Source organism: Nicotiana tabacum, chromosome 1, assembly GCF_000715075.1.
Source record: "Nicotiana tabacum cultivar K326 chromosome 1, ASM71507v2, whole genome shotgun sequence".
Classification (NCBI taxonomy): domain Eukaryota; kingdom Viridiplantae; phylum Streptophyta; class Magnoliopsida; order Solanales; family Solanaceae; genus Nicotiana; species Nicotiana tabacum.
The window spans coordinates 95,759,833-95,775,717 of record NC_134080.1 but is presented as its reverse complement, the minus strand read 5'-3'; the positions used below and the strand labels follow the sequence as shown (position 1 = coordinate 95,775,717).

The window sequence follows — 15,885 nt, the reverse complement described above, 5'->3', positions numbered from 1 at the left end:
CGAGTACCAAGAGGCTTGGAAATCTTAGAAGCTAAACCAATTGAAGAAAATAAGTTTCGTCAAAAGTCGACAAGTTTGGAATGTTATAATATGTACTTTGGGGTGAGACTAGGGTTCTTAACATGATAAGGAGGTTATTCTATGAGTTATTTTAGTCGTATGATAATCATTTTCTACATTTCAAAGGCAAGCAAGTTGTGGAACAAGAGTTGGCAAAGGTCATCACAAGTTACATTAATAAATTTGCTGAAATTTAGGTCAAATGTATCTGAGAATTTATCCAAATATACTTGGAATCATGGGGTGTTATACCTACCAAATTGAAGATCTACGAGTCTAGTTTCTAACGCATTAAACCGTTCGTCAATACGACATCGGAGTAGAGAGATATTCGTGTTTTCGCGAGACCGCGCAAGCAGCTCCCAATGGGACCCACTTAGGCGGTGGTTGACCTACTTCAATTTATAAACGATTTGAACGCCTATTTTTGCTCATTTTTCAACTAAAATTCGTCTCCAAACTTCTCCTAACCCTCCTAAACATATACCACAAGGGTTTGAAGTGATTCCAAAGTGATTACACCATATTTCAACATCAAAACTTAGTTCTAGTGAAGAACAACACCTCTTTAAGGTTGTGTTGTCATTGAGGATTGTTGTGGGCTGTATTTGGATGAAATTCCAAGTTGTTGCTGCTATCTAAGGTGATTATAACAGCCTACTAATTGTGCTTAATCTTGCTTGTATGTTGGTTAAGTTGTTAGGATGATAAACTACAAGATAATACTTGGGTTAGCTTAAGTCACTTCTATGGTGTTGTATTGCTATTGAGGGTTGTTGTAAACTGAATATAACTTGGATTTTGACTTGAGGTTACTGTAGGAGGTATTTATATTGTGTTATTACTTGTGCATAAGGTTATCTTGATGTTGATTAAGTTAAATGGATGGGCTAGACATGAACTAGTGAATAACGTTGCTAATTGAGGATAGTTGAAATTGTGGATTATTTTCGTTGTTATAAATATATGGTTTAAGGGTGGAATCATTGATTAATGAATTCATTATTATGTTAATGATACTTTTATGTTGAAGTAAGAAGTCTATAAGGATTAATAAGGGGTATATGGATTCCAATCGGAGCTTGCCGCTCGTCGTAATGTAGTTGTGACTTGTTGTTGTTATATGGTGTCTTGATATTGATAATTATGTATTTATGGATTGCTCTGGTCATTGTTGTTTGTATATGGTATTGGAGGAGGCTCTTGTTACCAGGGAAATGCTGCCAAAATTTACGTAAACGAGCTACTATCTTAAGTTATAGACTTAGCCTCTGCTCAGCACTGATTTTGAATCTCCTTATACTATGATAGATTGAGTTGACTTGTTTGAAGAGTTGCTTGGAAGTGATTTAGGACTCAACGGGTTTAAGGTATGTTAAGGCACTTTCTTCTTTCTTTTGGCATGATCTAAAGTGAAATGAATACGCTACTTCATAACGGATCTACTCCTAGGAACTAAGGTTGTCCATGTTGTTCTTTCCTTATAAAATTATTCTAAGCAAGTGTGTATGATCCTTGAATCCTACTAAGGTTCATATTGAGGGTATGGATGTCCATAGTGTTCTTAAGTCACTCCAAAAGGTTTAGAAGGTGATTCCATGAGTCTAGCATGCATTATATATAGTATCTATTTTACTCTACCGAGCCGCGCTATAGTCGGCCGGGTACGACACCTATTGTGCAACCACTGATCAGTTGGTTTACCAAGCTCCACGTGGCCGGGTACGATTCTACCGAACCTTATAATGGTCGGGTACGCTTTTACCGAGTCCTCTTTGAGGCCGGGTACGATATGATGATGATGATGCCCATAGAGACAAATGTTTTAAAAAGTTTATGTATATATATGTATTATGCATTTCATATCATAGCCCCGAGAGGCACTCAGATGTTACAGGTTGTATCTCCTTTATCTCTCTCTTTACATTACTATTCTTGTTTATGCTTTCCTGCCTAACATACTTGGTACTTTATTTGTACTGACGTCCCTTTTGCCCGAGGACGCTGCATTTCATTCCCGCAGGTCCCGATTGATAGGTTGACAGTCCTCCTAGTAGGCTATCAGCTCAGCGAAGGTGTTGGTGCACTCCACTTGCTCCGGAGTTGCCTATTTGGTCAGTATGCTTTGGATATGTATTGATTGGTATGACGGGGCCCTGTCTCGACCTTTATGATTTTATGTACTCTTAGAGGCTTGTAGACAGATGTCAGGTGTATGGATAATTGTATGGCCTTGTCGGCCTATGTTTCGAGTTTACTAATGGTCATGTCGGCCTTATAGGCCTGTATGTCACATATATTAGTTGGTATATCATGTTGGGTCTTCATATGTTGAGTAGTCTCTTATGTTTTATTCTTATTATCTCATGACGGGTTTTCTGGCTCATTTACTCATGATAACATGATAAGAAAGATATGTTACATTGGTACTCGGTTGAGTAAGGCACCGGGTGCCCATCGCGGCCCTTCGGTTTGGGTCATGACATTCAATGCCATTCTTTGAGATCTTGAGAGCCTCTATAACATTTAATCCTCTACCTCTGCTTCTCCTCTTGTGTCACCTATTTGCAATGTAAGAAAATTGAAGAGTAGAAGTCCACCATTGAAGACCATTCAAAGCTTTGCTTTCGAAAATGAGTTTTTTGAGTTTGTTAGTTGTTTGGATTGAGTGTTGTTCTAATTGATTGAAAATATCAAAGGAGTTCAAAATTTAAATTTGAAGTGATTTGGAGTAGATTTGAGCAAGATTTTAGTTAAATTTCAGAAAAGACGCAAGGAAGAAGACGAAGTCAATTTTTTTGTATATTTATGTATAATCTTTTATAATAGTGTATCTGAGTGTATAAACACATCTTGTACACTATTATACACTTTTATACACCTTTATACAAGTGTTTGCAGACGAACTTCTTCCACGATTTTCAGTTGTAATTCTTGTTCAAAACCAGTCCAAATCTCCATTAAATTACTTCAAATTTTATATACAACCTCCTTATAATATTTCTAACAAGTCTAAAAAATGCCCACTCCAAATTTCACACAATACCCTAAACCCAACTTTTAACATAAAAGCTTTCCAAAAATTAGCACTTGCATTAATAAGCGCATCTAGAAAGCTAAAACCATATTTCCAGTGTCACCCAATATGTGTGTTAACTACTTATCCTCTTCGAAATGTTTTACATAAGCCCGAGCTATCCCCTCTTCTACATTATTGCATTATTTTTCAAATAAATATAAGTGTCAAGTGTGATTTGCTCCGTTTGTTGAGTGCACTGATGTTCTGTGATTTGTAGTGCCGCTATCATAGAGCGGCATATATGTGAGGTGATGAGTACTTATGCGCCGCCAATTTATCTGTTTTTGCATGTTTCTTTCCCATTTTTCTCATATTGTCTCTTTCCCTGTCGTAACTGTTACATGCTTTACTTGTATTTCCTTGCTTAATTGCTACTTGTTAGACATTGCTTCTCTTTGTTGAAAATATTAGTTATTTCGTAGCTTTGTTGCCTCCTATTATTTGCTTAAGCTATCATGAGAGAAATTAATCCATAACCTATGAGTTCGAAATTATAGGACACACATATTGGACTACAAATCACAAACAACTCATATTGGACACACATGAGTTCGAAGGGATTAAAAATTACTAAAGACACACAAACAACTTATGAGTTCGAAATTATTTTATGTTTTATTTATTGAACTAACATTTTTCCTTCTCCGATTTTTTGATTTTGAATCCAGAATCCTAACAATCTTAAGAAATTTAATGAAATTTCTGTTACGATGGTCGATTGAAGAAAATTGTGTTTGAAGTACTCGGATATTATTGGGCACCGTAAAAGGGAGTTTTTCAGATTCCAACATTATCTAAAAAACGCATGCAAGGGACTGAGCGAAATTAATTACCACAGATAATAGGGATTTGGCGTTCGTGATTGGAGTGGTAACCCGTGATAGTTGGTGTCAAGAATATTGAAAGACGGATTCATGTATAACGAAGTATCCAGTCAGAAAGACGTCAAAGGAAACGACTTTGACGGCGTAATTTATAGATCGTTAAAGGTGCGCTTGTACTTTTTGGTTGAGGACTTATTCTGATTATGGTAGCCTAAAGGACAAAATACAAGAACGATACACCTAATGAAATTGGACTGGTGCGATGCCAATGAGATTTTTGTACTGATCGTTTCAATTGGATTCGTGGCTTTCAAATAAATTTCGTCCAGTGACTTTATTTTCATTTGCCTCCACTGTAAGTATGAGGCTTACACTAATTCTTAGAGTATTTTTGAGATCTGAATATAATATATGTAAAGATGAAGATACATGTGTTTGATTAGAGAAAGAGATCAAACTGTTTAAAGTGTTATAATGGTTTAGTTGAAAAATTATTTGGAAAGGGAATTAAAATTCTCGTGATTTTTTACACCCATTATGGAGACTAAAATCTTCCTGATTTTCTACTCCTACTTCGAGAAAATCTCGTTCGTTGAGATTAAAGACTTCGTTGTTTTCTACTCATTTGTCGGAAATTATAGTCTTAGTGACTTTATATTCGTTTTGGAGATTAAAATCTTAGTGATTTTCTACTCCAATTTATTATTCGCTTAGAAGATTCAAAACTTCACCGTTTATTAATCCTGAATGTGTCAGATTGATTTAAGATTAAAAACTTCACCGTTTATTAATCCTGAATGTGTCAGATTGATTTAAGATTAAAAACTTCACCATTTATTAATTCTAGCTCTATTGTGATACAAACAACAGTTCTTGTGGTTGGCTCTCCGAAGTAATTGGGGCGGTGAATATGAATCTCCTTTTGAAGAAAATATGTTGCAAATATTTCGTCATTATAATTCCGGCATAATTTGTCCACCAATCAAACGACCCTCAGTTCATGTAACTTAAAATCCAAAATTAATCGGATGAATTTTGGTTGAGAAGTTGCAATATCAAATTGTGTTGTTGAAAGTTTAAATTGTAGATAGAGTTTGTGTTCAATTGGACCATCAAAAGAAAACAAAAGCATTCACTATGGAACTAAAACGAAATAATAGGCTGGGTCAATCTCATTTGCTATAAAACATACATATCGTGGCCCAAAACTGGCCCAAAATATATTAGAGAGAAAGGCAGAGAAGGGAGAAAATGCTGGCGGCTCCCCAGAATTCCACGACTTTTTTTGGTCTTGTTGAAAACGAAAACGGTTCACTATATAGTCATAATATACATATTGAAGAAGAAGAGAAAGCACAAGCAAACATAATATGCTCTTTTCTCATTTGGATATTCTTTCCTGAAGAAAGTTGTAGAGAAAGAGAGAGAATGGTGCTATGGGAGATCACATTGGCAACGGCGTATTTCTTGGGTCTGAAACGAACTTACAAGCTCTTCTTGAGGATTCAGCGTAAGCTCATTACTCCCAATCACCCCAGGCTTCGTGCTTTCGCTCAAAGGTACTTTTTGATTTCAATTAGATCTTAATATTATTGTCATTTGTAATGATTCCCTTTTCGTGGCTAAATGATTTGTCATTCTAAGACAATGATAGTTAGGGTAACACTAATTGGAGTTACTATGATTAAAGTAATTCAGAGAGAAATGTATCAGCGAATAAGATGTAGCAACACTAATTCCTGTTTGATGGATTAAATAATAGAAACAGTATGGTGTTTTGGATGATGTTTTAAAAAACAAAGTCTAGTATCCAGTTTTGGGGCCCATTCCGAATGCATATGCAATTTCATTTCTGGCATAGGTTCTGTAAATCCTGGTGATTAGTCGGTACTGCAAATCAAAGTGTTGCGTGAGAGGATCACTTCTCTTAGGTGGCTAAGCTGGAATATGATCTTGCTGCTTCTTTTGATAGTTTTGTCTTCATCAACTTTTTATTTCGTCTTAGCTCTGCGGTGCTGGTTCTTCAATTATCAGTAGTTTATGCTTCTTTTTCCCAATTACTTTTGTGACATGATACCCGTCCCATGCATCTTTCTGCTGTTAGCCATTCTCAGCAACAAGGATTGTCATCTTCTCATAAATAGAATGGCAAACATCTGCTATTCCGACTTCTGTATTTTGATGCTTTTCTTATTTGTTTGAATATTGCTCATATGGATTTTCGATGTTTATAAAATACTAGACATTATCCCCAATTCTTGAAGAAAGTATCTCTTCGTGCTTAATATGATCACTCTTCCAGTAAGTGGTGATGTTGGACTAGTGTTCCATTTTTCAGTCTGTCTACCTGACATTTGACAATCTTGTTCGAATAAGATCGTTACATGTGCATCGTCTTTCTTTTGTTCCTTGAATTTTGTGAAGATAAATTTTCTATTAGCAATGGGACTGGAATATCTGCTTGTCTGTTCTCTTTGCAAAAGTTGTTTGTTAAATATTCTTGTAGCTGATAATAGACGTATGTGGTAGTTGAGCACGTTACACTTAAATATGCAAAACTGGGTGTAGATTACCTTTGATTTTTGTAGTCATGTTAGGCATGCGTGCTTCTTGAGGTGTTGGATTATCCAATGCTTTTATGTTCAAGATGCAAGGATATTAACAAAGCGTTGCATAAATGTAGGCTAATACAGCGAAGAAGCATAAACTTAAAAGTTAACATATAGATGCTAAAGAGTGTAGTACTTTTACATATGGAGAAAGAATTTCTCCATATTCCTCTTCATCAAAATCTTCTACTAGTTGATTGTCACGAGTTGGTAGGTAGTATATCAATGACCAAATGAACCACATTTTCACCCCCTGCCCATATCATGCTGTGTTGACATGGGTATACTGTACGAACTAGTGTCTGGTTAATATGGAAGCAGAACTCTCTCTAGTTCATGCATTAATGAGACTAAAGATTGTTAGTTGCTAAATAGCATCGTCAGAGTGTCTTCCATGACAATCTTATTCTTTTGCTTTTTCCCATTTGTTTCTGCCTTCAGAGTTTTCTTTTCCACAGTTTCCTTTTATTCTTCTTTTCTCTTTCTCATAATTCTTGTTCCGTTTTTTCAATTCTCTTCTTTGCCAGAGATTCTCTTTCAACAGCACTCTTGTATCAATTACTAAGTGCAATTTATGCTTTGCCCACCAAGATCTTGCTTAAGTCAGCAGCCTTCATCTCACTCATAAGTCTTGATCAATTCCCATGTTGGTTCGGCCATGATGCCTCATTACCACAATACCTCCATCATGCTGGCAACTGATGCACACCATCCTTTTTCTCTGGGTTTCTCTTAATTTAATCGATCATTCCCTTCTGAATCCCAGCTTTGTTATTGCTTTATGGAATCAAATTCACCAATGTATTCAACTGATTTGCACGAAGTATACAACAACAACAACAACAACAACGACCCGGTAAAATCCCACAAAGTGGGGTCTGGGGAGGGTAGTGTGTACGCAGACCTTATCCCTATCCCGATGGGGCAGAGAGACTGTTTCCGATAGACCCTCGGTTCAGGAAGGCGGAAGTAAATCAAGAAGAGACAATTCATCAGTAACGTCAGCAGAAACCATATAAATAGTAATAGAAGCATAAAAACCATAAAATAGATGACATCCAATAACAATACCTAGTAATTAAGGCTCAGGGCTATGATAATCAGAAAGGATAGTGTGGACTCAACATTAACCCCTAACCATCTAAGATCAACCCTATCAAACCCGCCTCACCCCTGGTATGAAGAAGAGAAAGCTTGACTATCCCCTAGCCTACAAACCTAATGCTTGACCTCCAGACCTTCCTATCAAGGGTCATGTCCTCGGAAATCTGCAGTCGTACCATGTCCTGCCTGATCACCTCACCCCAATACTTCTTAGGCCTCCCTCTACCTCTTCTCGTACCCACCACGGCCAACCGCTCACACCTCCTCACCGGAGCATCAAGGCTTCTCCTCCGCACATGCCCGAACCATCTGAGCCTCGCTTCCCGCATCTTGTCATCCACAGGGGCCACGCCCACCTTCTCCCGAATATCCTCATTCCTAATCTTATCCGTTCTAGTGTGCCCGCACATCCACCTCAATATCCTCATCTCTGCTACCTTCATCTTCTGAATATGAGAGTTCTTGACAGGCCAACACTCTGCTTCATATAACATTCTCACCTTTTAAAAAAAAAATTAAGATGTTTTCTGGTGACTGCAACTTGTCCAAAGGGGCAGCTCGGTGCATTAAGCTCCCGTTATGCGCGGGGTCCGAGGAAGGGACGGACCACAAGGGTCTATTGTACGCAGTCTTACCCTGTATTTCTACAAGAGGCTGTTTCCACGGTTCGAACCCGTGACTGCAACTTGTCCAAATTAGCCAAAAATGGTTATTCCCTGCTGTGGGATGCTTGCTCATGATCTTTTCTACCATTTTGGCTGCTTTGTTGGTTGTAATATTGTTATAAATTGTTTCTTTCTTTTCCAGGCGAACACGAGCTGCCTTTGACATGGCACTGACCATTCATCGCAAGATACAAGAAAGAGATATTGAAGCTGGTAAGAATCTTGGGAATTGGATCCTTCGTTGGCTTGATAAAATGAAGCCATCAGCTAATATTCGAGGAAATCCCTCAGATAGCAATGTAATTACGAGCGCAAGTAAGCAGCTTAGGAAATCATCTCACTCCCCAAAGCCGGAGGGATTCCAGAAATATGGTGCTGGCCAGGATAAGGGATCCAGCAGCAGGCATCTGTTTACCTCAGGGAGGAACACATGGCAGAAAGCCTATCCAACCATTTCTATGATGATCAAACCAAGAAGCCCTGCTGGAACAAGCATCCAGTGCAGGCAGTTCAAAACTGTCTTGCCAGCTAGTTTCAAAGGCATGAATCTTGCGAAACATGGTTTTGAGGGAGTGATCCGACCGGATATATTGCAGTGGATTCAACGAAGCTAATCCATTAACTACTCTGTTGCTGCTTTGGCCTTTTCACTTGTGGAGCTGAAGCATTCAAGAATTAGTTCTGGCAATAACTAAAAGCGTTATGGTTTTAAATTGTAGACTTTGCGGCTTCTGTTTTCTTTTGGCTGCCTAGTGCTTTCCAGTCAACCTTGTAAATTCTTTTCGGATTCTGCCCAGTACTTGCACTTCACCCAACCTTGATTGTTGAGTAGCTCTCTTTGGAATTTGATTTCTGTTGTGGAAGTGTATCAAGACCTGAGATTATCTTCCATCCCAAAGAACCGAAAAACAGTGCTACTTTTTTCTTTATTGTATTTGCACTCTATAGATAAAGGTGTTTGGTGTTCCTCCCCTTGATCAATTGCATATCCCATTTTTTGGGATTCTGCCCAGTACTTGCACTTCAACCAACCTTGATTGTTGAGTTGCTCTCTTTGGAATTTGATTTCTGTTGTGGAAGTGTATCAAGACCTGAGATTATCTTCCATCCCAAAGAACCGGAACACAGTGCTACTTTTTTCTTTATTGTATTTGCACTCTAATAGATAAAGGTGTTTGGTGTTCCTCCCCTTGATCAATGGCATATCCCATTTTAAGACCAGTGAAATTTGCTTTCTTGGTTATTTTATCTACTAGTCTTTAGTTACGCACCCCAATCTCCATCAATACATACTTTAAAAGATCATATAGCTATTATATTAAAAATTATATTTGAGTTACATAAAAATTATTTAAAAGTTAAAGTGTAAGTTCTTGAAAATAATAATAGTTAATCTTATTTAACTAACTCAATAAAGAAGAAATTAGGTCCCATATAATTCTTCGTCATCTTGATAGATATATTCAGCTTAAATGTATTGACATGAATAAAACTTTAACAATTTTTTTTATATATCTCTAGTTTGAAGAAAAGTTTATTTTTTTCCAGATAAATAATTTTTGGCTTTGTTCATATTTTTTTGTGGAAAGAGATAGTAGAAGGAGAATTAATATGTAGAAATGTGTAGGCATAAATTAAGAGAAAAATATTAAAGAAAGAAAAACTGACAAACAGTATATAGTAATTTTAAAGTTTTAACTATTAGGGAAATAAACAAAGGACTATTTTGTCTAGTATAAAATTAAATTTTAAAAGGTAAAAAAAAATGAATGATATTTTCGCTAAGGGGTTTCGTGCTTTTAATATAATATAAATTATGTTGACTTTTAGCTTGTATTATATCGTCCTGTGGTAATTGTATACGGCTAAAATCGGGAAGACCCATTTTACGGTCGGCAAGGCATTGCGCAATCTCACCTCGAAGGTCCCGGAGGATAGCCCAGAGTTCGATGCCTTCGGGGAGTCTTCGCGCCCGATATCGGGGCAGAATGGACCGGTGTTTGTCGCAGATAAATGGGAAGTTCCCTAGGAGCTGTATTTTCTGACAAACGCCTGCGCAAACAGTGACAGTCTACACCAGGCTGAGTGAGTAGTTGTACCAGCTATTTTATGTAATAATTACACATGCATTTGTACTATGTTGGGATTCCCCCTCATAAATAAAGGAGACCCTTGTCATTTTGTAAAGGATCTGATGCTTGATATTGAATATACAAGAACATTCTCTCTGCTCTCTAACATATTCTTTTGATCTCATTACTTGCATTTATTGCTTATATTCATTGTGTTCTATTTGTTGTTCTTCATGTTTACCGTGAAAATGGTAATAACAATTAAATTTGATTGTGTGGTTCTAAAAATACGTGATCTATTTTTATGCTAGTTGTTAGGCAATGGATGCTAAGTAAGAGATTAGAAGGCAAGATTATAGCTTAGAGATGATATGATAATCAAACCGGACAACTGGAGATCGGGCCTCGAGCTGTCATACATGAGGCCTTGAGGTCGAGTTCGGTGGCCGGCTTAGGGCGACCGAGGGAGGACTAACAGTTATAAGAGCTAAAATGATGGCTCTTTATGATCAATGATAAGCAATAAATGAATAACAATAGATAGAACACAATGAATATAAGCAATAAATGGAAGTAATGAGATCAAGAGAATATGTTAGAGAGCAGAGAGAAGGATCCCCTTTATATATGAGGGGGAATCCCAACATAGTACAAATACATTTATTATAAAGATATGGAGCTGGTACAGCCAGTTAATGCTATGATGCGGGCTTAGACTAGCCTGACAGACTTTGTCGGCTCTAGCTACGCGCCTTGGGAACTTCCAACTTCTTCACCATAACCGCTGATCTATATTGCCCGAGGTCGGGAGTTGATATCCCCTTGGGGTGAGTCTCAACCATAGCCTCGAGCTTTTGAAAACGTGCCGACGAAGCATCGCAATGATGGGAAATTCGATCTTCTGATTTTACTGTATACAGATAGTCCTCATGTTTCTTAGAGTGGAACGATAAGAAATGACTTCGATATCCATCTCTTCGATCTTCTCATGATGATGTCATACTTATGATGTGAGCCTTTGTGATAACCGAGGCGTCCCGTCGGTTCATCTTTCCAGAATCATTCAATGCATTGCCTATTCTTATTTTTCAAAGCGATAATGTCGCCGCCGGCCCAGTTCCCAAAAGCGCATTGATTGTGCATGCTGATACGTCTTTCAAAGACATTGATGGCTCCGTCGGTTACGCTGCCACCCTCTCTATAAATGGAGACCTTCTTGAACCAACTCTTCATTCAAATGTTCTCTAACAGCCTTTCACCCCTTCCTTCTCTTCATCTTCATCCATTGGTATTTCCCATGCTTGAGGCACGTGGCCTTAAGGTTACATGGCGGAGTTCTTATCAGTCACACCATGGCCTTTTTCTAGGGCTTTCCCTTACCGAGCGAGATGGCACTGACTTCTTGTTGTTGTTGTTGTTGTTGTTGTTGCTATTGTTGTCGTCGTTGGCTCGAGGCGATGAGATAGGGGTGCCGATTTATTCCGACTCAGGAAGATATTTGGACTCTACACCGCTGCTCAGGAGGATGTTCGGACTTTACACCGCTGCTCACCTCCCTACTCTGGCCTAGTGTGGCACTTCATCCCTTTTGCTTTTCGTGGGGTGAAGTGGCGCTACCGGCCGCTAACTTGCACGGCACAATGTTCCAAGAAGTGGACTCAAAGTAGCCGTGCAGGTAAGGCCGACGCTCGCCAAGTCTTCTATCGGGTCATGATCTTCTTGGCCTGGTAAAAGCTTTTGTAAGGCCGACGCTCGCCAAGTCTTCTATCGGGTCATGATCTTCTTGGCCTGGTAAAAGCTTTTGCTCTTTGGCGGCTATGGCTTTTTCTTCATCTTTTTGTGCTTCTTCTTCATCACTTTCCTCTTCTTTATCTTCTCACTTTCCTCTTCTTCATCTTCTCCCTTGAAGACACCATTTTGGAAGACCGAGATGAGACCCCCGAGGAGATGGTGCTCGAAGATACTGCCGCCGAGGATGCACCCCCGAGAATAGATTAGGCTCTTGGCTTTTACTATATGTATATTTTTTGCTTCTTTGTTTCTGTGTAAGGACCCCTCGTGGGCTTTTGTAATCATATGTAAGGACCCTTCGTGGGCTTTTGTAAAATATGCTTATAAAGACAAAGATAAAAGGAAATATAGCATAAATCATATTTAAGGACCCTTCGTGGGCTTTTGTAAAATATGTTTATAAATATAAAGATGTTTCTTCAACTTGTTTCTGATTTATGCTATATTTCCTTTTATCTGCGTTTGTGAAGAATCTAAATGCACGACTCCACCAATTGGTGCGAAATCGAGCCCGGGCGCAAGTATTTTTTCTGGCTCTTGATTGATTAACATGATTCCCCGTAGAACCCTTTTACCATTCCTTGGACTGAGCCCGGATTGGATTGATAAACTCGGGTCGTCGGGATCCCTGACTTCAAGTTGAATAAGAGTAGGGTTTCAAACTTCAGTATGAGATTCAGCCTTTTAGACCCCACGATAGTCCTCGATGGGGGGATTTGCTCGGATGCCTGAGAATAAAGGTAGCCTTTAGGATTTCGGGAGCAGTCCCCGAGTGGGGGTTCGCTCAAGCTCGGGCTACCTGGAAACTTGTTTTGAACTCAGTGTAGATAGCCTTAAGGCATTGCAGATAGACCCCGGATGAGGTCTTTCCTGGGTTTAGATGGTACCTCGAGGCCAAGCCCATATGAGTAGGTTTTTAGAGCTTATCTTCTTTTTGAGAGAGGTCCTCGAGATCGGGTACCATCTCGAGTCTCGTAATGATATTAATGGATCCTTAGAGCCTATCTTCCTCTTGGTAGAGGTCCTCGAGATCGGGTACCATCTCAGGACGTGTAGTGATGCCAATGGCTTCCTGGAGCCTATCTTCTTTTTGGTGGAGGTTCTGGAGATCGGGTACCATCTCGGGACGTGTAGTGATGTCATTGGCTTCCAGGAGCCTTTCTTCTTCTTGGTGGAGGTCCTCGAGATCGGGTACCATCTCAGGACTTGCAAGGATACAAATGGCTTCCTAGAGCCTATCTTCTTTTTGGTAGAGGTCCTCGAGATCGGGTACCATCTCGGGACGTGTAGTGATGTCATTGGCTTCCTAGTGCCTTTTTTCTTCTTGGTGGAGGTCCTCGAGATCGGGTACCATCTCGGGACTTGCAATTATGCAAATGGCTTCCTGGAGCCTATCTTCTTTTTGGTGAAGGTCCTCGAAATCGGGTACCATCTCGAGGCCTGCAATGACATCGATATCTCCTTAAAGCCTTTCTTCTTTTTGACGGAGATCCTCGAGATCGGGTACCATCTCGAGGCCTATAAATATACTGATGGCTCCTTAGAGCCCTTTCTTATTTTTGACGGAGTCCTTCGAAATCGGGTACCATCTCGAGGCTTGGTTGATGCAGGGGTCTCTGACCCCAAAACGTCGTATGGCGACGTCAAGTGTATGACATTGTTACGAAATGACCAAGGCCATCCTGCCGGCACATCTTCCTAAAGCGATAAAAGCTTTAGCCAGTATTTTTAATTGGCTTTTGAGGCAGGCGGATAGTCGCCGCTTTTTCCATATATAGGATTGTTTTCGCTCATTTGAAGATTTCGCTATTCTGAGTAGTTATTCTCTTTTATAGAGTTCTCCTTTCCTGTGTTAGGTCCTCCATAATTTTAATTTTGACGCCCTTGCTCAAATTCTCGCTCCAATTCCTTAATTTTACCATAGTCATGGCTGCTACATCAGGGTCCGCTCGGCAAAGAGAAGGGAGTTCCGCCTCTGTTTTGAGGGGGGATCTTCTTGAGTGGGCGAGGAAGGATTGTGGATGGGGTGAAGAGGTAGTACTGCGGGTACCTTCCCCGGAGGAGAGCATCATGAACCATGCTGAGGGGTTTTTGAACGTGTACACGTACCCTTTTATGTTGGCCCCACTTGATAGGGTTGTGCTCAACTTTTGTCGAAAGTAACAGGTTACCTTGGTGCAAATTCATCCGTCATTTTGGCGGATAGTATTGATGATGAGGTTCTTTGCGGAGAAAGCAGGGCTTGAATTCACTCTTAGCCATCGTATCAGGCTATACCAGCCCTTTCACCATCGAAGTCTGCTAACCATGCGATGCCAATCCACCTTGCCTTTCATCGTTCACGACGAAGAAGACGGAGATCGGGGATGGATGAGCCGATTCGTCCGAGTGCGGACTGTCGATATTATCCCTATGGAGTTTCTACCATTTCTTGAGGAATGGAATTTTACACGTAAGTGGTACACTCATGCCTTCGTAGTTTTGCTTACGGAGAAGGCGGGCTCCGTAAATGTGCCTTCCTTTCTTTTTCTGCAGCAACTTCATGGATGTCGTTCGAGGTACCCGATCTGTCGGATTGGGCTCGGAAGTTGGCAACCCACTTGGCCTACAATGAGCGTAAGTGGCGAGCTTTGTCCAAGGATAGGTGGGAGGCAAAACACCATGGTACGTGCTATGTGATTTGCTCCCCCTTTTTTCGGAAGGGCACTTTTCCTTTCTACGTACTAACTCTGTCATCATAAGCATTGGGGAGTCCCTTAAAGCAAAGTCGTGCCCTCTAGGAGAGGGAGAAAGACCGCTGGCTTCGGGACCTAGGGATGATAATAATAACAATAAGCAGAAAAGGCCTTTGCAGGATGACATTAATTGTAGCAAGACGAGTCCGGCCCGGAGGCTCAGAGAGGGCGTATCGGCCGAACCTGCGTACCTGAGGTCTGTGGCTTTAGAAAAATGGTCCCTCCTCCGCTGCCATCTTCCTTTACCATTGAAGGTACTTCGAGGAATGAGGGTTCTCTGCCGTTGGCTTTTTCTCCCGTCGAAGGCACTTTGATGGATGTTCGACGCCAAGGGGCGCGTATATTGGGCGACCGTGTCCCAAATCGGGGTGGTTCTACCGAGGTAGGTGGAGCCAGACTAGTAGATGTATGCTTAACGTTCGAGGAAGCTCAACAGCTTTACTCGGAGGTAGGTTTGGGTCGTTCGTACTGGTTTTATAGTTTTGTAATTTTCACTTTCTTATCACGTTTCTCCTCCACAGGCTTTTTATAAGCTCGAATTTGAGCTACTTCGATGTGAGGATGGATTGCGAAAAGACGTAGATGTGGAGAAATCCCTCAGGCTTTTTTGAGATGAAAGGGAAGACGAGTTGGCACACTTGCGGTACGAGGCGAGTCGCAGTCTGAACGATGAAAGCTACCTCAAGGAACAGGTAACTTCTATTTCTAGGGAGTGCGCATTTCCTCTTCTATCCTCCGAGGCTAATGTTTCTTTTACTTTAGTTGCAGAAAAAGACGGAGGACCTGGAACGCCTTAGGAATGAAGTTGGTCAAGCCATGTTCGAGCAAGATGGTATAAAGGCTCAGGTGGACACCCAGATATTGGCTAAGAAGGATGCTTTGGCCAAGGCTTCCTCCCTCGAAGTGCAACTTCGCAACGCTCATGAGAACAACTTGGTCCAAACGG

The 15,885-nt window shown here is 40.2% G+C and overlaps 1 protein-coding gene across 1 annotated transcript; it reads left to right on the top strand.

Annotated features, from left to right (window-relative positions):
• The first annotated feature begins 5,189 nt into the window (after positions 1-5,189).
• Positions 5,190-9,561, top strand: LOC107796732 (uncharacterized). Its single transcript, XM_016619534.2, has 2 exons — positions 5,190-5,522; positions 8,484-9,561. The coding sequence occupies exons 1-2, from the start codon at positions 5,215-5,217 to the stop codon at positions 8,953-8,955; spliced, it is 780 nt and encodes a 259-aa protein (XP_016475020.1). The 5' UTR covers positions 5,190-5,214; the 3' UTR covers positions 8,956-9,561.
• The last annotated feature ends 6,324 nt before the right edge of the window (positions 9,562-15,885 follow it).